The 26,321-nt window shown below is 41.5% G+C and overlaps 1 protein-coding gene across 5 annotated transcripts in view; it reads left to right on the forward strand.

The window, feature by feature from the left end:
• SYTL5 (synaptotagmin like 5) overlaps nucleotides 1-26,321 on the forward strand; it is a gene marked incomplete at both ends in the record, with an annotated part of 99,362 nt that overhangs the window by 57,823 nt on the left and 15,218 nt on the right. For 2 of the 5 annotated variants that reach the window (XM_082864467.1, XM_082864468.1), the window contains 7 exons: nucleotides 8,809-8,950; nucleotides 14,837-14,966; nucleotides 16,613-16,719; nucleotides 18,273-18,365; nucleotides 19,210-19,275; nucleotides 22,983-23,161; nucleotides 25,160-25,259. In XM_082864467.1, coding sequence (XP_082720593.1) covers nucleotides 8,809-8,950; nucleotides 14,837-14,966; nucleotides 16,613-16,719; nucleotides 18,273-18,365; nucleotides 19,210-19,275; nucleotides 22,983-23,161; nucleotides 25,160-25,259 — 817 coding nt within the window. The remainder of the gene's footprint in view (nucleotides 1-8,808; nucleotides 8,951-14,836; nucleotides 14,967-16,612; nucleotides 16,720-18,272; nucleotides 18,366-19,209; nucleotides 19,276-22,982; nucleotides 23,162-25,159; nucleotides 25,260-26,321) is intronic. The other 3 variants (XM_082864469.1, XM_082864470.1, XM_082864471.1) reach the window with 3 other exon arrangements.

Consider the following 26,321-nt stretch of genomic DNA (forward strand, 5'->3'; position numbering starts at 1 on the left):
GTTTGCTTGGAGCTGCAATAATTCTGCAAAGCCAAGTGGTAAAGCTGGCAGACTCGTTTCTCCTTAGGTTCTGCAAGCAGAATTGCAGCCTCCCTGTAAATCCTTTTTAATATGGAACAGTACGTTCCCCAAAAGAGAACTGCAAGATTCTGGTCTCTTTGGTCTATTACCTGACCTAGCTTAGCAATTAATTCCCCTTTCTCTTCCTCAGTGCATGTTTCTTCATAGTTTGTTGCTCTTTTCCTGAAGCAGTTGGGCTCGGGCATCCTTTTTTAAAACTCATAACATATCAGAGTAGAAATGATGTTTTAGTAGATGCCTGGTTAGAGTTTATTTCTTTTCAGTAGTTTCAAAGCAGGGAAATGTGTGAATGGCTTAGTCAAGCCTCAGCAGCCTCTCAGAGGAACATGGCAAATGGCTCTTCACTGGTTGCTAGGGACTTGACACATGAGGCAGATGAGATTTTTTAAAAAGAATGTAAATGTGAACTATAATTAATAAACAGAATGCTCTTCAGGGCAGTGATTCCTAATTCCTTTCACGCTGTGATGACTTGTCGATATGGTGTGATTTGTGAGATATCTGTCTTAAATCTTGCTCTCCTAGAAACGAACCCTCAGGCAAGGATTCCTAAGTGAGGAATTTGTTAATTGAAATGATTCCAGGAGGAACGAGTAAGGGAATAAGAAAGACAGAATAAAGAAGCGGAGGAAGATAAGCAATGCGCTATCTCAGGTGAGGTCTGAGTTTGAGAACTCAGCCTGATCCTGCAAGGGATTCTGGAACATAAAGTGTCTCCAGGTTTTCCCATTCTGAGCAGCTGAACCATTGCACTTCTGTCCCAATCAGTCATTGTCTGTAGGTTCCCTTAGACAGGGTTTCCATATTTAGCAAATAAGGACACAGGATGCCCAGGTAAGTTTTAGTTCCAGATAAAGAACTCTTTAAAAAGCATGTTTCGTGAAATCTTATTTTCATATACTACGTAAATAGTAGTATATTTTTATACTAAAAACTTCTTGATTGTTTATCTGAAATTCAGATTTAACTGAGGGTCAGGCGAGGCACACCTTACGGCATGTCTTGGCCTCCAGTGCTAAAGGCAAATCTCTGAAGGTCATAGGTGCAAGCCATTAGCAGAAAAGCACCCAGAAGCTAGGGATGCGTGTGTGGAGCCTGGTACAACGGATCTGAGGGGATCTGGGTGCGACATCAGTAGTGTCCCCTAAAAGACAGAAAGGAAAAGTGGAACTTGGAAGTGAACATTTATTCTGTTCAGTAACAAATGGATAAAGGATGCTGCTGTGCTTCTCAGCAGCATTTCTATCGTGACACTGGGGGATATGGCAAGCATTTAACCATGGGAACCTGTACCTTCTGATAACCAACCAATTTCTCACATCCCCCCCAGCACCCCCTGCCCAAGCACATTCCAGTTTTCTCCACGTGTTCTTTTTTTTTTTTTACATCTTCATTGGAGTATAATTGCTTTACAATGGTGTGTTACTTTCTGCTTTATAACAAAGTGAATCAGCTATACATATACACACATCCCCATATCTTCTCTCTCTTGCGTCTCCCTCCCACCCTCCCTGTCCCACCCCTCTAGGTGGTCACAAAGCACCAGGCTGATATCCCTGTGCTATGCGGCTGCTTCCCACTAGCTATCTACCTTACGTTTGGTAGTGTATATGTGTCCATGGCACTCTCTCACTTTGTCACAGCTTACTGTTCCCCTCCCCATATCCTCAAGTCCATTTTCTAGTAGGTTTGTGTCTTTATTCCTGTCTTACCCCTAGGTCCTTCATGACATTTTTTTTCTTAGATTCCATATATATGTGTTAGCATACGGTATTTGTATTTCTCTTTCTGACTTACTTCACTCTGTATGACAGACTCTAGATCCATCCACCTCAGTACAAATAACTCAATTTCGTTTCTTTTTATGGCTGAGTAATATTCCATTGGATATATGTGCCACATCTTCTTTATCCATTCATCCGATGATGGACACTTAGGTTGTTTCCATCTCCTGGATATTGTAAATAGAGCTGCAATGAACATTGTGGTACATGACTCTTTTTGAAGTATGGTGTTCTCAGGGTATATGCCCCGTAGTGGGATTGCTGGGTCGTATGGTAGTTCTATTTGTAGTTTTTTAAGGAACCTCCATACTGTTCTCCATAGTGGCTGTACCAACTCACATTCCCACCAGCAGTGCAAGAGGGTTCCCTTTTCTCCACACCCTCTCCAGCATTTATTGTTTCTAGATTTTTTGATGATGGCCGTTCTGACCAGTGTGAGATGATATCTCATTGTAGTTTTGATTTGCATTTCTCTAATGATTAATGATGTTGAGCATTCTTTCATGTGTTTGTTGGCAATCTGTATAGCTTCTTTGGAGAAATGTCTGTTTAGGTCTTCTGCCCATTTTTGGATTGGGTTGTTTGTTTTTTTGATATTGAGCTGCATGAGCTCCTTGTAAATTTTGGAGATTAATCCTTTGTCAGTTGCTTCATTTGCAAATATTTGCTCCCATTCTGAGGGTTGTCTTTTGGTCTTGTTTATGGTTTCCTTTGCTGTGCAAAAGCTTTGAAGTTTCATTAGGTCCCATTTGTTTATTTTTGTTTCTCGTTCCATTTCTCTAGGAGGTGGGTCAAAAAGGATCTTGCTGTGATTTATGTCATAGAGTGTTCTGCCTCTGTTTTCCTCTAAGACACATTTATGCCAAATCGAAACAGAATTCAAAATATTAATGACTGAAATCCTCCTTTAGTCAAGGTACCATCATACACTTACTCAGCCATCTCATTCATAGATTCATTTCCAAAAATCTACTGGGTATGTTTAATAATTATTTACCAAAAGTTACATATATTTAAGCAATTTGGTTATTACTAGGTATCTTTATTATTAATGATTGTAGCTATAACTCAATCTAAAGGATTTAAGAAAATACTGACAACCTTATAGTCACAGAAAATTGTTTTAAAAATTGAATTTAAAACCATATGGGTGTATTTGTCATATAGAAGTATGACAGAATGATTAATAAAAGATTTTATAGCATAAATATGTATTACATTAGGATACAGCTCTTTGGGGAAGTGGACTGGAAATATGATTTAAAGAAGAAAGAGGACTGATAGGAAGCTTCTAATTATTAATGATGACCTTGTTCTGCGTTTTTTTTTTTTTTGTTTTTTTTTTTTTTGTTTCGGTACGCGGGCCTCTCACTGTCATGGCCTCTCCCATTGCGGAGCACAGGCTCCGGGCGCGCAGGCTCAGCGACCATGGCTCACGGGCCCAGCCGCTCCGCAGCATGTGGGATCTTCCCGGACCGGGACACGAACCCGTGTCCCCTGCATCGGTAGGCGGACTCTCAACCACTGTGCCACCAGGGAAGCCCCAGCCATTCTTTAGCAACTAGACGTGGGAACAGAATTTTGTTGTGATTGTAAACGACCAAAATGTTATCAGACTGAGAGTTCTACCTGTTCTTAATTTTCTTTTCCCTCATACCCAGAGTCCTTCCCTCATGATGACTGTCTGCTCCATTTTAGAGAGTCTTTTTAAAGGAAACAGATTCATTGAGGAAACCGTAAACATTTAAAAACCATCAAACAAATCAGCTTTTGTTCTAGTAAATCAAACGATAAAGCCTCTTTATATACTTAACACTAAGATTCATCGAACGGGATTTCCCTGAGCACCTACCACATTGTATTATAAGTGTCCTTTCTCCAAGAAGGAAAAGGAAGGAAAATACGTGTAATTCAGCCACAGAAAGCTAGTGGCTTCAGAGGAAACTGCAGCTAGAGAAACTGCTTAATGAATTTCCACTTCTTCCATTTTCATCTGCTTCTCTAATTCAGAGTTCAAGAGCTCTTAGGATGGTTCATTTGTGCCTAAGTATCACACACACACACACACACACACACACACACACACACACACACACACACACACAGTACCAGAAATTCATTCCTTTGGGGTGTGTTGACCTCTCCAAAGAGTTTGGTTTTTAAATGGAGACACACACACCTGTGTGTGTGTGTGCCTGTGTAGTCAGGCACACACACACACAGGGGCCGACAAACTTTTCTGTAAAGGTACAGATAGTTAATATTTTTTGGCTTTGTGAGCCAGATGGTCTCTGTCTCAACTACTCACTGTGCTGTTGTAGTGTCGACTGAAAAAAAGTGCACAACCTGAGAGTTGTGAGTTAAGTTTTACTGGGGGCAAAATGAGGTCTAGTCGTCTTGGAGACGGCATTTCAGAGAGCTCTGAGGAAGTGCTCCAGAGAGGCAGGCGGAAGGTCAGGGCACTATGTGACTTTAGGGAAGGGGGACGTGCAGTGAAGCACACATGTTGGCAGAGGCTGGCTGCTAGTCACGAGGAGCAGACGTCACCATGAAGGATTCTAGTGCTTTCCTAGATACAAAGAGATGCAAGAATTGGGCTTATCAAATCTCCTGAAAATATCTAACTCTCTGAAGAGCTGTTCTGCCAGTTTTTCCCAGAGCACGGAGGGCCTCATTCCTGATCTCCACCTTGAATTCCTTTCAGGGGGTGTTGGAGATCAGTGCCTGCAGTGGTTAGTGACGTCATCCTTGTAGAGGCAGATGGCAAGCGCCAATTTGTAGTTGGCAGGCGCGTGAAAGCAGCTGAACACAAAACAAAAAGTGACTGTGCATGCCTGCATTACAATAAAAGTTTATTTATGGGCACTGAAACGTGAGCTTCACGTAATTTTCACATAACAAAATATTCTTCTTTTGAGTTTTGGGGTTTTTTTTTCCCCCCAACCACTTGAAAATATAAAACCACTCTTAGCTCGTGGGCTCTACAAGAACAGGTGGTGGGCCAATTCGATACAGGGGCCATAGCTTGCTGACCCCTGATGCCGTACATTCACTCACTGACACAGAAAGCGTCCTTCCCTTGCTCACAATCTAAGCTGTGAGGACAGCTCCGCTCTCTTGATGCGAGCACCGTGCTGAATAAAGAAAGTCGTGCTATGAGAGGAAACGACAAGGCGGTTGGAGAGATGCCTGAGATCAATGAATTTAAACTCATCCACAGTTTAGGCCAGTGTTTGTCAGCTTTGGCTGGTGGTAGGGGATGCGGGAGCCGCAGTAAAGCACGTGGATGCCTAGATCCCGTGCCCAGAGGCTCTGATGTGGTTAGTCTTGGGTGTGGCCTGGGCATCGGGATGTTTCAAACCTCCCCGGATGTTTGCGATGTGCAACCAAGGGTGAGGGCCACCCAGCTCACATAAGACGGTGTTGACAAAGACATTGCATTTGGGGATCACCAAAAACTGGAAGGTCGAGCCACGTACAGCTTTTTTCCCTTTTGTTTCTCCTTTTTAACACCTCTTTCCCATTTAACAGGCTCGCGTCACTTTCTAAGTACAACCTCCCTTGCCTGTCCCTTCCATATTTATTTCAGATCTGAAATAGCCAAAAGAAGTTAGGACAGCGCGTAAACTGCAGAACGAATGTCATGCCACCTCTGTGTCATGTTACGCCCTAGCCTCATTGTCCCAGCGAGTGTCGTATCTCTCAGGTTAATGCTGCCTTCGGCTGGTCGTTAGGGGAGCATTCATTTACCCAGGTAGGCACAGGCTCAACCTTGTCAGCCTGCTCTGGGAAGGTTGAATCCTGGGAAATTCTTTCCAGGCTCCAACTCCTGGGAGACTTCTCTGTAAACCAGAAAGGCGACTCGTTAAATTAGAGTCTCTGTCCCCTATCCTTGGATTCTTTATCTAGAAATGGATATATCCAGGAAGCCATTTTCCAGGTTTGGGGCCAGCATGAAATTAGAGATAACAAAACAGAAGGCTTTTAAAAAGCATCTCATAAGCTAAAGTAAATGACACTCTTTTTTACCCCAGGGAATGTGTTTTTCAAGTAACTCAGAATTTCCAAGCTCCCCAGACAGTGTCATATTCCCCATACTTCGGGCCCTATTAGAACGAGATAAATGTATCTTTTTCTTGTCGGTTTCCCCCTAAGCCGAGTTCAGCTTCAAGGTTTGGTAGCACTGATTTCTAATACTTCTAATTTAAATATCAGTAACAAGATATCGGGATCAGAAATAGCTCTTTCTTAATTGAACTTTAAATTTCTCTAATTTAGGCTTGAGGAAGCTTTTATCCTCTTTCTATTTAAGGGGTGAAGATTCATGTATTTTATGTCAGATTTTACATAATGTCTAAAAGAGTTGGCACCCAAATATTTATGATATTCCGCCTCATTAGGCTAAGTCTTTTCTAGTTCAATCAACTGAAACATTCAACTGAGAAGAAAATATTTTTAAGAAGCTCACAGTGAATGTCAGGGTTAAATGTGAAAGTATATGCCATTTTTGAGATAATGCTTCTGGCAACAGTAATTTCCAGTAGCTGGCTTATGATCCCAAGACTTTTTTCCTTATTACAGGATAGCCTCTTGAATGTCATCACCACAATTAATCAACTTCTGCCAGAGCTTCCACATAAGTAGGACTTTGGGTCCTAGCAGGGCTAATGCATGATGGGGACTTTTCCAAAACTACCTGGGTCTGAGAGGACCTTCAGCACAGACACAAGCAGAAACACCCACATAAATCCCCTTGGATCATAACGTCTGGGCTCCTTTCTGCAAGATTCAGTCCTAGCCTTTATTTTTTAAGGAGATTTTACCTAAAACAGGAGGGAGAGACATTTTTGTGGTAGTATTGTTATAAGAGTAGAGAACATATGGACACAGGGCAGGATCACTGCGTAGGTCTCAAGACCCTTCGAAGTTGGACTTCTGAGAATAGGTAGCATCACTTGGGAAAGGTATGAATATATTTAACTGTTGTCAAATGTAGAACTGTAGCACCCGAGATAGGAGGACTCAGGTAAATCACCAAGGAACTGAGAATTTCAAATTGTATCAATGTACTTAATCACAAAATTTTATTTTCTTGTTGTTAGACTCAAAAGACACAGTCATAGACCCCTCCTGAGCAGAGTCCGCAGTGCTATAATTTATTCAAAGTACTGCTTCTAGAAAGAAGCAGCAGGCTCTGTTTCTGTGTGGTATCGAAGGACTCCTACCCAGAAAACTTTCCTTGCTCTCTTAATCGAATTGTAAGAAACAAACTCTCAGGTCTCTGATCCTTTCGTTATCTTCTTCTTGATAGCATCCTCCTTCTACATTCCGTCCATGTAGAACCTGCCTGGTTGTGACAGTTTGATCTTGGTGAAATGATGAATAAGCAATGTGAGAAACTAGCATGAGCATGAGTGTAGGCTTTGGATAAGCAGACAGTTCTGTTTTTATCCTGACTTTGTCATATACTAACTCTGTCGTGTATGCACACACACGCGCATGCATGTATGGAGTAATTGCTTAACCTCTCCAAGACTCAGTTTCTTTATCTTCAAAATAGGGATGTTAATCCCTTTTTGTTTTTTTAACACGGATGTTGCGGAATGGGGAGTGTCAACCACCTAGAAAATACTCAGTAAATGCAGCTGCTATTTGCATAATTATCGAGAGTGTTGGTGGCTGCTCGTATCAATTGGGACATATTTGGTTTTGGTGGCTTCTCTGGTGCAGAGCCTTGAAAACACTTACAAGCTGTGGTTGACAGCTCCGCTGGTCATTGCTGATTCTTTCTTCTGCCAGATTTATCTTCTAGTAATGACCCGCGCGCCATCATTCTTTTTAAAAAGTCCCCTTCCTTTATTCCTATAAGTCTCTCCTCTTACGGGCTCAACTGTGAGCGCTAATCACTATTGTGCTTTAACAAGAAGATGTTTATTATTATAGGTGCACTTATAACTTATTAAAATAGTAACTGAAAGAGTGAAATTCATAAGGGCTTATATTTTCCCATTTAGCATATTTTGTACTCACTGAGAACAAAGAATAAAAGAAGAACAAACACTTCTCTTAAACTAATTTGTCAAAACTTATTTACTTACGAAGCTCCATTTAATAAGAAAATTGTGATCACCTCCAGGCAGGAACTGTTTTTTCATTAATCATTATTGAATGGCATTGAATCAGGTTTAGCAAACATGAAAGTGAATCAAACCCATTTACAAAATGTCATTATTTTTATCCTACATTCATTAAATGTGCGCCATGAGTCAGTCACTAAAAACAACACTGAGAAAATATAATTGCCAATCTTTGATTACATAGGTACCGAGTGCTTCCTGTGCACCAAGATATTGTGAAGCTGCTAGAGATACCATGGTAAATATATCATCAACTCTGTCCCCAAGGAGGTCACAGTTGAAAGAGGCGCCAACGCCCACGTATCTGTTAAAGACCAAACAAGACATTGTGTAGGCAACTTCTACATAGTTTGGCAAAGACTGTAAATTACCAGAAATTGAGTAGAGCAGAGGTTGACAAGGCCTGTGATAGACAGGGAAGGCATGACTGGGGAAGCTGGACTTCATTTGGCCCTTGAAGGATGGGGAAGATTCGGATAAACAGAGAATGGCAAATAGGGCGTATCAGGTGGGGAGAACGTGAGCAAAAGCCTTAGAAGTGGAAGCATGAGCACGAGCATGGTAAGCTGAAAAAATTGTAGGGAACTGGGCTGGCTGGGAGTGTGCTGGTGAGCAGTGGGAAGAAAAAAGGGTGGAGAGGTAAGTTCAATTACGAAGACCTTGGAGTCAGACAAATGACATTGAACCACATGAGCCCCTGAAGGTGTTCGCATGTTGCCGTTGTTTTCTTGGAAGCTTTTCCCTGACTGTGTCTTTCGTCGCTGCTCTGCTTCCATTTTAAAGTCAGAATATTCTTTCGCACTTAGGGGAAGCACTGGTTCATCAGGTTCCAACGAGCAGGAAGCTGGTCCTGGAACTCCAAAGAGCATCCGGAGCAGTGGTGTGACCCCAGTCACTCAGAGGTCACCGGCGCCAAGCACACGCAGCGTGACCTCAGTCAGCAGTCGAGTAAGTACACGGATGTGAAGGGACTCTCCCCCTTCTGGGACTAAGCCTCACCACCATGGCATGGCTGGGCTTCAGCTCTCTGTACCTGAGACCATGTTGTTTATCTTGTTTAACACAGACGCTTCTTTATCAGGACTGAACCTCCTGCATCCTTAGCTCCTGGCAGGAGGCCTCAAGTGAGAAGGAAAGGGAAAGAGCAGGTTCAAAGGTGGAATTTGATGGGGGTATCGACGGCTATGTGGTTTCAATAAAATACAAATAATGTTCAGCAGTCTCTGATTTTGATCTTCCACGTTGCTTGTCAAGATCTTGACTGTTCTAAAAATTTTCCAAACCAATTAAAATTAGGAAACCTAGACTCTTGAAATATTTTTTTCGTTTTCTTTTCTATACATCCATTAAAATAAACACATAATGGAGACTTAAATCGCATAGTGTGTGTGCGTGTGTGTGTGTGTGTGTGTGTGTGTGTGTGTGTGTGTATAAGCTGTTCTTTTGAATGAATGAACATCTAGATTTTTTGATTAAGCAGGAAACTCCACATATATAGCTGACATCTATATTTAAGAAATCTTTATATACAAACTACAATTCTTTGATTCAGCCAGTATTTAATGAGGGCCTACTATATGCCAAGCCCTGGTCAAGCAAAGACTTGAAGGAAGTGGAAGAATTAGCCATGCAGGAGTCTGGGGCAAGGTTTTCATCCATGCTGGGACAGCACTGATATTCAGCAAGTACATTACAGGAAGGTTGTTCCAGTCACTTTATGGCTGACCTCCATCTTGCATAGTCAGTGCCCTTACTTCATCAGTGTCTGAAAGATCTCTAATGCCCCTGGAGGAGCAGCCAGTGCAAAGATCCTGAGGTGAGAGCATACCTGGTGTGTTCAAGGACAAACAAGGAGGCCAGCGTGGCTGTTGTGAGTGAACGAAGGGAGGAGTACTAGGAAATGAGTTCAGAGGGGTAGTAGGGCCAGGTAGGGTCTTGGAGACCACCGTACACACTTCGGCATTTACTCTGGATAAGACGGGGGCAGTTGAAGGGTTTTCAGCAGACCAGTGAGATCATCTGGCTTCTGTTTATACAGGAACTGGGCGCTTTTCTGAGAAGCAGCTGTAGGGAAATAAGGGTGGAAGCCAGAAGGCCAGTTAAGAAGGAGGCCATCGCGTTACCGCAGGCAAGAAACTGAGCTTTGGAACAGGGAGATAGACATGGAGGTTGTGAGCATCCAAATACAGATATTTTTAAGGAAGAGCCAAAAGGCATTCAGACAGATTGAATAAGAATTAATAAGTGTCTTTAAATACTTACAGTCCAAATTTGCTGATAAGATAAAAGGCATATTTAAACTTTTATCAATATTTATACTAAGCTTAGCAAGCAGCACTGTCCAGAAAAGGGCGCGCACAGTTGGTGATTGCACTCACTGCTTTGGCAACCTAACAAGGAATGGTATTCAAAATATTTAGCAGCTGGTATGGCGAGGGCACTGAGCCATCAGAACAGACCCTGGCGCAAGGTTGGGCAGCATCCTGGGGGCCCTTCCATGCCGTGCAGTATCCTGGATTGCGGGGAGAACTACGGTTGTGGAGGAGGGGAGCACAGGGAAGGGGAGATGGACTGGGAGTAGCTCTGTTTACCAACTAATATAGAAGTATTTAAAAAAATTGAACAGCTGGTACAGCTGTACCCATGGGTAGCAGCAGACTATCAGTCCAGTAACTAGTAAGTTAGTCAAGTTCATTCTCAAAACAAGGCTAACCTTCCTAAGTACCATCATTGGCAGGATGGGGGTGGGAGGGAATCACCCTTGTCATGTGCTAGTACCCTCAAAACTAACAGCCTTTACATGAATATTTCTTTATTTTTTTATTTTATTGAAGTATGGTTGATTTACAACGTTGTGTTAATTTCTGCTGGACAGCACAGTGATTTAGTTATACATATATACTTTTTTTTATTCTTTCCCATTATACGTTTTTTTTAACATCTTTATTGGAGTATAATTGCTTTACAATGTGTGTTAGTTTCTAGTGTATAACAAAGTGAATCAGCTATACATATACATACATCCCCATATCTCCTCCCTCGTGCGTCTCCCTCCCACCCTCCCTATCCCACCCCTCTAGGTGGTCACAAAGCACCGAGCTGATCTCCCTGTGCCATGTAGCTGCTTCCCACTAGCTATCTATTTTACATTTGGTAGTGTATATACGCCCGTGCCACTCTCTCACTTTATCCCAGCTTACCCTTCCCCCTCCCCGTGTCCTCAAGTCCATTCTCTACATCTGCGTCTCTATTCCTGTCCTGCCCCTACGTTCTTCAGAATCTTTTTTTTTTTTTAGATTCCATATATATGTGTTAGCATACGGTATTTGTTTTTCTCTTTCAGACTTACTTCGCTCTATATGCCAGACTCTAGGTCCATCCACCTCACTACAAATAACTCAATTTCGTTTCTTTTTATGGCTGAATAATATCCCATTGTATATATGTGCCACATCTTCTTTACCCATTTATCTGTTGATGGACACTTAGGTTGCTTCCACGTCCTGGCTATTGTAAATACAGCTGCTATGAACATTGTGGTACATGACTCTTTTTGAATTATGGTTTTCTCAGGGTATATGCCCAGTAGTGGGATTGCTGGATCGTATGGTAGTTCTATTTTTAGTTTTTTAAGGAACCTCCATACTGTTTTCCATAGCGACTGTATCAATTTACATTCCCACCAACAGTGCGAGAGGATTCCCTTTTCTCCACACCCTCTCCAGCATTTATTGTTTCTAGATTTTTTGATGATGGCCATTCTGACTGGTGTGAAGTGATACCTCGTTGTAGTTTTGATTTGCATTTCTCTAATGATTAGTGATATTGAGCATCGTTTCATGTGTTTGTTGGCAATCTGTATATCTTCTTTGGAGAAATGTCTAGGTCTTCTGCCCATTTTTGGCTTGCGTTGTTTGTTTTTTTGATACTTAGCTGCGTGAGCTGCTTGTAAATTTTGGAGATTAATCCTTTGTCAGTTGCTTCATTTGCAAATATTTTCTCCCATTCTGAGGGTTGTCTTTTGCTCTTGTTTATGCTTTCCTTTGCTGTGCAAAAGCTTTGAAGTTTCATTAGGTCCCATTTGTTTATTTTTATTTCCATTTCTCTAGGAGGTGGGTCAAAAAGGATCTTGCTGTGATTTATGTCATAGAGTGTTGTGCCTATGTTTTCCTCTAAGAGTTTGATAGTGTCTGGCCTTACATTTAGGTCTTTAATCCATTTTGAGTTTATTTTTGTGTATGGTGTTAGGAAGTGTTCTAATTTCATTCTTTTACATGTAGCTGTCCAGTTTTCCCAGCACCACTTATTGAAGAGGCTGTCTTTTCTCCATTGTGTATTCTTGCCTCCTTTATCAAAAATAAGGTGACCATATGTGCATGGGTTTATCTCTGGGCTTTCTTTCCTGTTCCATTGATCTATATTTCTGTTTTTGTGCCAGTACCATACTGTCTTGATGACTGTAGCTTTGTAGTATAGTCTGAAGTCATGGAGTCTGATTCCTCCAGCTCCGTTTTTCTTTCTCAAGATTGCTTTGGCTGTCTTGAGAAAGAAAAACGGATATACCATGTTCTTGGATTGGAAGAATCAACATTGTGAAAATGACTACACTACCCAAAGCAATCTACAGATTCAGTGCAATCCCTATCAAACTACCAATGGCATTTTTCACAGAACTAGAACAAAAAATTTCACAATTTGTATGGAAACACAGAAGACCCCGAATAGCCATTATGCTTTGTTGTAGGATACTGACTATAGTTCTCTGTGCTGTACAGTAGGACCTTGTTGTTTATCCATTCTATATGTAAGAGCTTACATCTGCTAACTCCAAACTCCTAGTCCATCCCTCCCCCAACCCCCTCCCCCTTGGCAACTATAAGTCTGTTCTCTATGTCTGTAAGTCTGTTTCTGTTTCATAGGTAGGTTCATTTGTGTCATATTTTAGATTTCATATGTAAGTGATATCATATGGTATTTATCTTTCTGACTTCACTTAGTATGATAGTCTCTAGTTGTATCCATGTTGCTGCAAATACAAGAATACTTTATTAAGCAACACCTAGATTTCCCTAACAGAAATTCCCTACAACCGTGTATACATACATATATATAGGCAGTGTCTATATTGATCTCACTTTTGCATTCCAGCTGATCCAGGTGGTCTTTTCTAAGACAAAAAGAGACACAAAGAGAAATATTTTCTGTTGAATAGACTTAATACAGCACAGTACTTTATGAAACAGGTTTGCTCTTTCATGATGAAGGGAAGACCTATGTAGAATTAGATGACGATCGAGGTCACAGCTTCTCAATTTCTCCCATTTCTCAGCATCTCTTTGTTTCAGTGTTCTTGTCTGCCTTAGTATGTGAGAAGTACCTTTTTAAAATGGAAAACTCTTAGAACATGAAAGTCTCTAACCTGTCCTCTGCTGTGATGTAACTTATTAATTTTAGGCTTCACATCCTGACTCTTCAGGGTATGTGTTACATGTTCATCACTGTACAATATTAATTGGCCCGTTAGTGCTCAATATTAATGATACTGCAGGGTGCCAGTTCGAAAATTTGCTGTCAACGTAATTGCAAGTTGGTCTCGCTTCTTTGGAGAAATCCATGTGTGACCAACTTTTTGAAGAGGTGTTGAAAACGGACCTATCCTTTTGACCTCCATCACAGTCTTTTGATAAACCTTAGTGGTCTGTAGCAATTAGAAAAGTTAGGAGCCAGATTCCTCCTGCTACAGGTAGTATGTGTTGGAGGATACTCAAAGATCAAAACCAGTCTCTATCGAAGCTGCATTGATTTGCATGCTGAGGAAGTGAGAGTTCCATCTTTCCCGAATGAGCTCATTAACATCTCCTCAGTGTCTAAGGTATGGGGTAAAGTTAGGGCAACAAGAAGGGAATGCCTTTCTGTAGGACTTTTGAAGCTCTTTTTGATTGTTTACGGAAGGGGGAACGAAAGAGTCTCTCTTAGGTTCGATCATTATCACACCGTGGTATCATTTTCATGGAAACTTAACCTCAGCCCAGTTCTCAGAAGCCCAAAATTAGTTTTTCAAAACTCAAGCAAATTTGGAATGATGCAGTGGTGAAGCCCCTATGGGCACAGGCAAAGTCGGGACAGAATTTTCCTTTATAACGAAAGTAAGTGTCTGAATTCTGTCACGTGCACAAGCGTGTATTAGCAAGCAGATTCCAAAAAAAAAAAAATAAATCACCTAGTCCTGGAAGCTGGGGAAGTCCCCATTCTTTATCCTTTTATGAACTTTAGTAAGTGCCTTGCATGAAATTTCATTCCCATAATGACGTAAGCGACCATGTTCTGATCATCCAGCTTACTAGATGAGAAAGGTGGCATGGTCTTCTGTTAAGTGAGGGGTGCTGGAAGGAAGGGGTGGTTGAGGAGAGAACGTGTTGACCGTGAGGACAAATGTGGGACCAAACAGAGTTCTAACCCCGAGCGCTACTCTGAGGCTATGAAGCTTGCCAGATTCTTACACATAGTTCGTTTAAGTTTGGAGGTACTTGTACTAATACCAACTTTCCTGCTAACCATATGTTAGAACACTCACTCATTTTGTCAATGAATAATTGTTTCAAACACCTTTTGTGCTAGTTAGCAAACCTCTTAGTATATATTTTAGAGAGTAATTATTGCTAGTAAGTTTTAGAGTTATATGGACTCCAGATATCAGCTTGCTCCTCCTGAAGAGTAATAGACATAGATGCGGTTATACTGGTATATATTTATATGGAAGGATTTGGAAGTCAGTTACAGTCAATCTAACGGGTTTGGGTTTTTTTTTTTTTTTCATTTCTACTTTGTGAGAAGGAACACGGTTTTGAAAATTCCATGGATTTGGCTGCCACTGAAAGCACCTCTGAAGATCACACGAAGAGTCATCACCGAAAAACTTCCGGCGCACCTTCCATAGCAGTGTCCACGGCCTCCCTCTCCTCAGGTGGGTATTTGCCACATGACTTCTGTGTCGTAAACATGAATAAATCGGGTGGAGTTGACTCCCTTGTGTGGCATTAAATGGATGTTTCATGCCTTAGAAAATAATCATCCATGGAGGGAGGCCCACTCCATAAGAACTGCTGAAAAGCCTCTCGCATTCCATGCAAAATCCATGAATCTTGGGTTTGGCAGGAGTATACGGTATACGGTCATCACTGCCAGGTGTCCGAGCTATACCAAATGTCAGTAGAGGAGTGCAGGAAATACAGCTGACCCATTTGATACAAAAGATAAAGACACATGCCCAGAGTTCAAGAAAATGATAGTTCCATTGATATGGGCGTCAGAAGTGCCCTGTATCTTGACAGATTAATCATTATTCCATGGTTTAAATGAAGAGTTCTTTGCAAGCAACGTTAAGGGATTATTAATAACCCTTTCCATTTGTATGACACCTTCAAAAGTATCATTTCACTTCAGTATCACAACAACCCTGTGAAGCAGAGATTATTTATGTTGCAATCTTATTACCTACGAATAAGGAAACTCTTTAGAGAAACATGTCATAATTAGGAAGTTTGTGTCCCACGTGTAGATTTGAAATCATGACAAAATCCTCAACAGAAAGAAATTGCCACTTACTTGATGATATTTACCTAAAGCCCAAGGCTGGATTCTCTGTGCTGAGCTGGAGAGCCTCTCCCAGCTAGGTAGCTCTGAAGGGTTGTCTAAATGTACGTGCCTATTGTTGCACTTTGTTCAGGACTAGAAAATCGGTTCACCCGTTAAATGAAAAATTTTAAAGTAGCCAACCTCATAGAGTGCATTTCTACTACTTCTACTCAATAGCTCCTGTGTTTGGAGTACATACTCTGTGTCAGGTGCTACGCTAAGCAGTTCTGTGTCATTTATCATTTCAAACTTAATTGCTCTCTTGCTGTCTTCAGTCTTTCTCATTTATAAGCCACTATTCTATCTCAGCAGTGCTTTGACATAGAACTGTTTTATGGAAATAAACTGTGTCTTGGTAAGCTATCCACAGCATTACTGAGTTTTGCATTGTTCTTTATATTTTTAAAAGCAAGAAATTCTGCTCATGAAAGAATGTTCTGGTGCCTAAAGAAATAGAACTTCCTCTCAGTTTCCCTACAGCCACTCCCTTTTTGTGTGAAAGGAACTTGCTGTATCATTTCATTGCATTTTATGTCAAATATGAAAACACAGTAGATTCTCTAAATACTTAAATAAAGAATGGTTAATGTTTTATTTTTTTGGTAAGCTTAAGGGCCCATCCTGTGAGAGTTTTCCAAAGTGTGTGAGCAAAGCAGAAACCTTAAACAGCTTAAAACGTTAGTATTTTATAGTAGAGCATTTGCCCTCCTATGCTCAAAGGAGAAATGAACACATCAGTGTTGGTAAGTCAGTCCAAGGAAATTTCAAAATACTGTTAAAAAATGGAAGTATGAAAAAAAAAAAATGGAAGTATGTTAGCATAAACAGCACGAAGTTACTGACTCTGTTGCTTTCATGACACTGTCTATGCCCTATGCCGAGAAAGAATTGGAATAACGATGAAACGTTCGCAATGAAAAGCGAACCCTTCTAACAAAACAAGATGATTCACATCTTTCCTTTTCCTTCCTCCAGACCGGAGTCGATCTGAGTTAGATTTGAATGGGTCATTTACAGAAGACTTAGAGGATACTGTAAGCCTAAGAAGCAAGTCTGTCCCTGGGGCTTCAGACAAAGACTTGGTAAGTTGGGTGCGGAAGAGTCTAATGATCATGAAGAAAGGGCACAATCTTGTTCCAAACCTGTCCACTTTGAGGTGAGGATGAGTTGAGAGTGAAGTGAGGATATACAATAATTTCTTCCTATTAGTCTTCACAACTAACATACAAAAACAGCCAAAGAATAATTTAGAAAAGGTAACAGGTGGGTGGGGTGGTGGTGGGATGAGTTGGGAGATGGAGATTGACATATATACACTAATATGTATAAAATAGATAACTATTAACCTGCTGTATAAAAAATACAAATAAGATAAAATTCAAAAAAGAAAGATTGGCGATAACAAGTGTTAGTGTGGATGTGGAGGAAAGGGAACCCTTGTGCACTGTTGGTGGGAATGTAAATTGGTGCAGCCACTATGGAAATCAGTATGGAGTTTCCTCAAAAACATTTGCAAAATTTTGAACTACCGTATGCTCCAGTAATTCTACCTCTGAGTATTTATCTGAAGAAAATGAAAACACTAACTTGTAAAGATATCTGCACCCCCATGTTCATTGCAGTATTATTTACAATAGCCAAAATATGGAAACAACCTAAGTGTCCATCAGTAAATAGATGAATGAGTAAAGAAGTGGTGGTATATGTATACAGTGGAATACTATTCAGCTACAAAAAAGAATAAAATCCTGCCATTCGCAACAACATGGATGAACCTCTAGGGCGTTATGCTAAGTGAAATAAGTCAGAAAGACGAATACCGTGTGACCTCACTTATATGGAGCATCAAATAAAAGAGAATGTAATTCCAACAGGATGCAAAATATTAGTTTCACATGTGGGGGTGAGAGGAGTGCCAGGGAAGAGAGGAGAAGCAAAAAAGAAAGGTGTCCATGATTTTAAAAAAAAAGTATGCATAATATAATTCATTTGTGTGTGTGTGTGTGTGTGTGTGTGTGTGTATCCTATCCATACCATAAAAATTTTTGAAGTTTGATCATTAATGTTAGTGGAGATATAAGTTTTTTATATTACTTGAAATTTATCTACATTGCTTAAACTTTTTGCTATAAAAATGTATTACTTAAATAACCAGGAAAAAAACAGTGGGGGAAGAAAAGTAGAATCTGGGATATTGGACAGGAATCTAGTATCTAAAATAGTTTATTCTATTGGAGAGATTTTCAAGATACATTTCCCCATTTTGACGGTATATATACACACACACAAATGTGCCCCAATTTTTTAAATTAAGAAATAACTTTAAGTACATTGCTCAAAGTGAATCATTTTAGTGAGCAGGGAGGTAGGAATTGAACGCCGAGGTCTGTGTGATTCCAAATTTCGTATCCTTTCCATAAGGCAAGCATCCCTAGGAAGGAGACCCCAATCCTCTGATGGTGCAGTTCAGGTACCATCAGAGTGGAAGGCAAAAGAGAAAAACCTAGGAATGGGGTGATTTCTAGATATTTGTATCTGATTTTTCAAGTATTTAAGAAAGTGGTTTTTTAAGTGAAAAGACTTTCTAGGAAAGAAATAAACCAAACCACTGATATTTTTTCCCATCCTTCCTTAGGACTACTTGGAAGAGACAGAAGAAGGCATTGATGACTTAGCGTCCTCTCGGTTTTCTGCAAACACCCACAGTCTAGCAAGCGGCCTGTCAGCCGTAAGCAATTCTCTAGCATGCACTGGAAGAGTCTTCCTCCGGTGATTTTCTGTGCATTTCCAAAGGAGAGAATAATGTTCTTCAAAAGCGCGTGATAGTGATTTAAAAGTCATTATAGTCTCCTGCTTGCTCTTTGTCCACAGAGTAGTTTTCACTCAAATTTTGTGGTGGCTTTTCCTAAGGCTTCTGATTCCTTCCCTCTCCTACTTTAAAAACCTCTCCTCACCCAGGTTTTTTTTTTTTTTTTTTTTTTTTTTTTTTTTGCCGTACGCGGGCCTCTCACTGCTGTGGCCTCTCCCATTGCAGAGCACAGGCTCCGGACGCACAGGCTCAGCGGCCATGGCTGTCGGGCCCAGCCGCTCCGCGGCATGTGGGATCTACCCGGACCGGGGCACGAACCCGCGTCCCCTGCATCGGCAGGCGGACCCTCAACCACTGCGCCACCAGGGAAGCCCCTCACCCATGTTTTAAAACCTATCACTCCCTAGTTCAGGGTCTCATCAGCGGAAGCCTATGAATTATCTCCGTTCTCAGCTGTTAGATTTCCCTGCCACCATTCTCTCAACTCCCCAACTATCCTCCACTCTACCGCCAGTCACTTTCCTAAAACATGTACCCAAGTAGGTTTCTCTCCTACTCACACATCAAGTCCATAGCTTTCCACTGCCTGCGGAATAAAATCCCTTCTTACTTTGGTGTTTGAACCCTTCTTTGAGAGAGCTTTAGGAGCTCCCGTGGCCTTATACCCATCTATATGCCTACAAGTCTTGTCTTTGCTTCTCTGATTTCTGTCTGTTGCTCTAATACCCTTTTTTCTTTTGACCTTTGGGTGGCTTCCTTAAAGAATTCTCAAGCAGGCTCTGACAGGAAGTGGACCTACCTAAGTGTGCCTGACGCTGACTCAGACACTGTGAGTGTTCAAGCTTTTCCTTTTTTCCAGCCACACTTCACAAAGTTCATGGTACAGGGACTCTAATTAGGTAGGCAATTTTTCCAGCATTTATCTCTTTCTGGCTTGTATACAGTTAACCAGAGGTTCTCTTTTAAAAGGTAAATAACATGATCAGGATCCAGGTATTCCAAAGAAAGAACATTTGTTAAACATTAGAATCTGAGCAACAGTGAAAAGATACATGGTCTAAAATGATTTACCACGAACAAGCCACCTTTAGAGTAAACATCTCTGTTTAACGCACAGCATTGGCTTGGTTGAGCGTAAAGTTTGGTTAGTAGTAAAATTTCTGTAACTTCTTCAGTTTCTCCCAAGCTTCAGCAGTTGTGGGTTCTTAAACTGTCTTTTCCATATATGGATGTCATGCTTACAGAGGACCCTCTTTGAAGAAGTGGCGACAGAGGAATGTGCTGTAGATACAAGTCAGTGATACAAGGAGGCAGTGAGGTATGGTGGAGAGGTCCTCAGACTAATAATCTCGAAATCTTGGCTTTATGTTGTCAACAAAAAAATTAATCAGTCTGTCTAAGAAAGAAATGGGAAATTTTATTGGAGCCCAATTGGGGATTATAACCCAGAAACAGCATCTCCAAAAGCTCCAAAAACTGTTCCACCCTTGTGAACTCAAGGCACAGTTACATAAGTTTTTTGAGACAGAGGGCTGTACATTAAATGATGTATTATTGACAGTTTATACAGTTCAGATCTAAGTGTCATCATGCCCCCTTACAAGAGCAAGAAGGAATGTTATCTTTTACTGAGTTTCTTATTGATGCTAGGAGAACGTTGCTTTCTATGGTTGAGCAGTTATTTCTGCCAGTGGGGGAGGTCTGGTCGATGCATAATACAGATACACAATGTGCACTGTGGGGAGAGAGGAGGCCAAAGGGTAAAGAAGATTTTTTATGTTTAAATTTTTCTTATCTGGCCATAAAATATGAATTTTATGTCACAGTCTCTTGGCACTGCCAACAATTTCTGTGAGCGAGACTTTACTTATATGTAACATGAGGGGGTTGAGGCTTATTCTTGAAGCCCTTGAAGCTCAATGCATGGTCCGTGGACCAGCAGTATTGTATCACCTGGGACAGAGACTAGAAAACGCTGTCAGCTCACAGAGCCCCTAGTGTCTCAGTGATAATTTCCTAGCACTCCTAGGCCCAAAGTAATACCTGACTAGCCCATTTATTAAGTAGTTAGCTTGCAAAACAAATTTAATAAGTACTGGGGTCCTAACAACTTAGTAGCCGTTTGAAAAAATAATATACATAACTTGAAAGAAAAATAATATTTTTATTCCAGTCTTAAATAGCCCCTGATGGGATGTGCGTGCCTGATGGGCACTACATGACTTGTCAGATCTTGGAATCTGATTGGGTAGCATCATTTTCATTTCCTGTTCCCCGTTGATTTTTGTGCAATACTTGCTTTTTGTCATAGCAACTGCCCCAAACTCAGCTTCACGTAGATAGGACTTCATTGAAAAGAATAAGGTGGAATTTAATGTTAATACTGTGAACCACTGTTCGTAGTTTGCATGGTGTCCGGTAGTTGTCGCTGTGTTTCCCTTGAAATTTTAAAATATCCTGCTTTGCCCCTGTGAGTTGGCTCTGCTGCTTTGGGATACCGAGACACACAGTTTGGGAACTGTGGACCTAGGAGTTTGTTAGAAAAGCAGAATCTCAGACCCCCCCCGGGGCTGAATAGATCAGAATCGTCATTTTAATGAGATCCCCAGGTGACCTGTATGCAATTAAAAATATATATATTTATTCATTTTGGCTGCACCGGGTCTTAGTTGTGGCAAGTGGGATCTTTAGCTGCAGCATGTGGACTCTTAGTTGCGGCACGCATGCGGGATCTAGATCCCTGACTAGGGATCGAACCCAGGCCCCCTGCATTGGGAGCGTGGAGTCTTACCCACTGGACCACCAGGGAAGTCCCGACCTATATGCAATGGAAGTTTGCAAAGCACTGCTCAAAGACGCTTGCTATCATGAAAATTTTGATGTTTTGTTTTATGAATAAAAAAGATGAAGTAGGTCACTCACTGGCTTTCTTTAAGTTTTAATCTCCACATAATTATGGAATCCTTGGTTTGCCCTTGCCCTTGACTTAAGCTTGGAATAGATACTAGCCACATCACCCACTTCCTGTTTTTTGATCAGTCTCTACTCTGAGCAATTGGAGGAAGGTAATGACTTTTGTTTTACGTATAAACAAAAAAGTATAAAAAGTAGGAAGTCTAAACTCTCTTTGCACTCACCATAGTCCTTCCCAGTGGTTCACAGACAGGCTTTTGAAACTCCTGGGTCACTCCTGAAAGCCTTCCAGGTGGCCTTTTGTGACAGTCGTGTTGCTAAGACATAGAGTTTGTGCTGCTGGTACTACAGGATAATTTTGATACATTTAATTTAAAACATGTCTCTTGCTATTAGTGTGTCATCAGAAACTTCATTCATTCTGGTACATTTGGATAGAGTTTCTTTTTACATTTTAATTTTATTTATTGGTTGCTGTGTTATTTTCTTCTTCAGTGTTCTGTTTTGTGGGTTGCTATTTTATAGATGTGTACAAAGCCATGGTCTTATTACTACCCATGTGGCTGTACGGCTGCTCAGGGGGGAGCCTGACAGCTATGGGCATGTGACGTTCTCCTGGCATGCCCTTGTTAAAGATGCAGTTTTGTTACTGAACCACACTTGGGTCTGCTCGCCTGGGCACGGTAAAGGCAATCTGCTGACACCAGATTGTGGTGAAGGAAAGTACAGTGTAGATTGTAAGAGCACCAATATAAGGAGGGCAGGTGGTTGGTGCTCTGTAAACCCCAGAACTCCCCAAGGGGTTTCAGCAAAGCATTTTTAAGGCCAGGTGAGGGACGGGGGTTGCAGGGTATGTGATCAGCTTGTGCACAGTTCTCTGACTGGTTGATGGTGTGCAGTCTTTAGGCTCCAGAAGGGCTGGGGGCTACGTGTTCATGGTCATCAAGTAGTTAATGTCTTCCAATTTGGTGGGAGTTTTAGCATCTGTAAAACAACTCAGGAAGTGCGCATCTGATGCTCTTATCTGGGTGCTTCGGAGAGGAGCTATAGCAGAGGATATGGGGGCGGGTCTGTCCTGGGAAGGCCCCATAGGGTCTTGCTCCGTTAGAGTTCTGGCTTCCCGGAGACTGATGGGGTACTCTAGGTAGATGTCAGAGACAGAGGCTTGTGGCTTATGCTAGCACAGAAATAGGAAATGAGTTTTTCTTTGTCCTGGTCAATGCATTCTAGACCTTGAAGTAGACTGACCTTGAGTCTACCAGTGAAAAAGGAGAATGCTGCAGGGATGAGGAAAAGAGCTATGATGGGAAATGCCTCAGTGACCCTGTATTCATTAGAAGCAGTGAATAAACACAGGGTATTCACTAACCCGAGAAGACAATAATGCTTCCCCTCTCAGCAAGTTTCCTGACTTCCTTACTAATGGTCCTAGCTCTTGTCCTTTTTCAGGCTTGGATTTTATACAATACCAGAAAGACAAGCGATTTTTGCTTTCTTCCTTTCACCCTAGACTTCCCTGCTCGTTATAGACAATGGGAACTGTAACTGAATGAAGGGAGGTAACCTCTGTGAAGAGATCACTAGCATAACACTAGATGCCTCTCTTCATCTTGTTGATTTCAGACCAGCCTGAACAGCATGATGAGTGTTTACAGTGAAACAGGAGACTATGGCAACGTGAAGGTCAGCGGGGAAATCCTTCTCCACATCAGCTACTGCTACAAAACTGGCGGGCTCTACATTTTTGTCAAGAATTGCAGAAATCTGGCCATAGGAGACGAAAAGAAACAGAGGACAGATGCGTAAGCATATACCATATTCCTCAGACTATTTCGGTCACTGCATATGTGAGTATGTGTGTTTGTCACATGTGTGTTTCTTTTTCAGAAGCATCTTAGCATTCCCCTAGATTCAGAAGGTTGATCGTCACTTTCTTCCTGTGCCAAACTTCTAAATATTCTTTGATGTGCATGTATAATGGTTACCTGATTTTTACTTTTTTATTTTATTTTATTTCTATTCTATTCTATTTTACTTTATTGTATTGTATTGTATTGTATTCTATTCCATTCCATTCCATTCCATTCTATTCCATTCCATTCCATTCCAGCACTGCACGGCTTGTGGGATCTCAGTTCCCCGACCTGGGATTGAACCTGGGCCACGGCAGTGAAAAACACCAAGTCCTAACCACTAGATGACCAGGGAACTCCCAGATTTTTAAAAAGCTATTACTCAGTGTGACTCAGGACTGACAGATTTGTAGTTCACACAGAGGCAGCTCTTTGAGATAGAAGGCTGACACACTGGCACACCCCAGGATGTATAAGAGCATCCTGTTAATTTTTGTTCTGGGAAACACTCCAGAGAAAATTACCAAGCTGTTCACCCAATTGAACAACTTGAGAGGGCAATTTTGAAGCTCTCAGGATTTCAGGGACGAGCCCAGGAGGGCAAGGATGAGTATAGCACATTGGAAAGAAGCTAGGTACAGAGATATGCCATGCCTTCCCAGGACCACTGCCAGGTTTGATGATTCACTAGGAGGACTCACAGGTCTCCACACATAATCAGCAAAGGGAAAAGGCATATGTGGCAAAGTTCTAAGGAATCCAGGCTTAAGCTTCCAAGTATCCTTTCTCAGTGGAGTCACATGGGATGTGCTTAAGGTGCTTAAGTCCTCCAGCAACGAATTGTGCCAACACGTGTGAAGTGTTGTCTACCAGGGAAGCTCATTGAGAGACTCAACTGGGCATATAACAACAAATTCCCAGTCTCCCAGAAGGAAAGCAGGGGTTCAGCAGAAGCCATATTATTTCCACAAATATTTTAGTCACAGTGAGCCACTTATAGCTGTTCTGGGAATGAGGAGAATCCTGAAATCCAGGTTCCCACATGCCAGCCAAGAGCCGAACTTATAAGCAGGCATTTCTAAGGAGAGCAGTCTCAGACCTGCTGTTCACCTTTTCTCTACATAAAGATGACCTAGGTTCAGTAAACAACTCAGCAGAGCTGTTTCCAAATTAGACAAACAGATGGATTCTGAGTACAGAGTGGTCCACTTACCTCCTCAGCTAAATCTCAGAGAGCTTCAGGACCAATACCGTCATTTAGACTAGATGGAAAGGGATCATCTAAAGCCCATCCTGAAGATGTGCTTCAGGACTCTGGTAGCATCCTTTCCGTTTCAATCTTGTACATTTCTGAGTCTGCCATGATGCTTCGCTCCAAGAGACTCCTGGGACCGCTCAAGGCAAGGTATTGGGTAGAATTGCTGTTGTGATTTCAGGTTGTTATTTTTCATTTCCTCTTTGCACCATTTTTCTTCCTCCATCCATGGCCATTGACTCCACCCATCAGAAGTCCTGACATCTGAGTGGAGAGGAAAATAACCCCGTATTTTGTGAGACCATTGATCATAATAATAGATTGCATTTATTGAGTAGTATAATATGTCAGCTTCTTGTATGTCTCAGCTACCTTTATCTTCACAATGCCATACGTAAGCTCTTGAGTTCACCGAAACCAGTGAGGCCTGGAGTGATTCAAACCCAGCTGGCTTGACTCCAGAGCCCACACCCTTTACCACTCGACTTTACTGCTTCTCTCTTATTGAAGGTCCAGAGTTATATTTCAAGGTGTCCTGTTATGTAGACAACATTCCCTTTGGTTCTGTCTCTTATACTCACTAGCCTATTCCCTTCGCCTCTTCTATTCGCTGATGTCCCCGAGCATTTCTTGCAAAGTAGATGTTTCCCAAGAATTATTTTCACTTCTTTATTTTTTTTAACCATCTACAGTTATGTCAAGTCATACCTTCTTCCTGACAAGTCTAGAAATAATAAGCGCAAGACCAGAATCAGAACAGGCACCAATCCAGAATTCAATGAAACACTAAAGGTAAGGAAATATTCTCTCAGAGTAACTTTAGTGATACAGTTTACGGCCTCATTGAAACTACAGAGGATTTGCATGTCAAGGCTTATATGTATTTTAGCAAAGTAGAATTTGAATCAATTAGTGTGATACCCTCGGCTTTCTGTTTCTGGAAAAGAAAAATGTAAACCACTCTTAATCTGTTTTTCTCTGGTGCTCCTGAAATTGCACCTTAAGTAGAGACAATCCAGGAAAATTAACATCGGACCTGATACATCCTGTCAAAAAGTATGTTTCACCCTTGGGAAAACTGTGTTTTTTCTAGTTTCGCCTAAAAGAAGTTTGTCACAGTTTTGACAGTAACATAGCAGGTCTGTACCCACTCACCGTTCTGCTAACACAGCGTGAAGATGTGCTGTTTCTTGTAAGGGTTTTGGAATTTGGCTAAATTTAAGCATGTGGTTAGTGAACAGTAGAGATGCAGGGCTGGATTCCAGAACTCTCAGAGACGGTGGCCCAGATAAGAGATGACCCAGGCCCCGATTCTAGAGAAATGACTGTTCCCTATAGGCTTCCATGTAACCTCTTCTCTCACCCTGGACCAATCTAGCCTGGTAAGAAAGATCCAGGGAGATGGGGATGTAGACGTTATTGCCAGTCGCAGAGTAATTTATGGATCTTGTGCCCAGAATGATGGCGTCAGAGTCCACCACCATAGGAGGAAGTTGGTAAGTTGGGGCATGTGTCAGCGGGGTCATATGTGAAAGAAGGAACCAATATCAAAACAGATCAAAGTGAAAATGAATGAATATAGGCAGAGGGTGAATCCAACAGCCATGACAAGATAGCAAAGATGAGCCCAAGCAGAAGAGAAAAACAGAGTGACATGGCAGATCCAGGAAGCAGGGAGCCCAGGTTAATCATGCCGGGAACAGCAGGGATGGGTGTAGACACAAATCCGAGATCAGGAGTCAGTCAGTCTGAAGTATGTCCCAGGTGGTCATTTGCTTAGGATAATCAGGAGGTTTTGAGGGTGTATGGGCTTGTGGCCCTGGATAATGTTCTGCTGGAAAAGGCAAAACCACG

Source organism: Leucopleurus acutus (assembly GCF_964270905.1).
Source record: "Leucopleurus acutus genome assembly, chromosome: X".
Classification (NCBI taxonomy): Eukaryota; Metazoa; Chordata; class Mammalia; order Artiodactyla; family Delphinidae; genus Leucopleurus; species Leucopleurus acutus.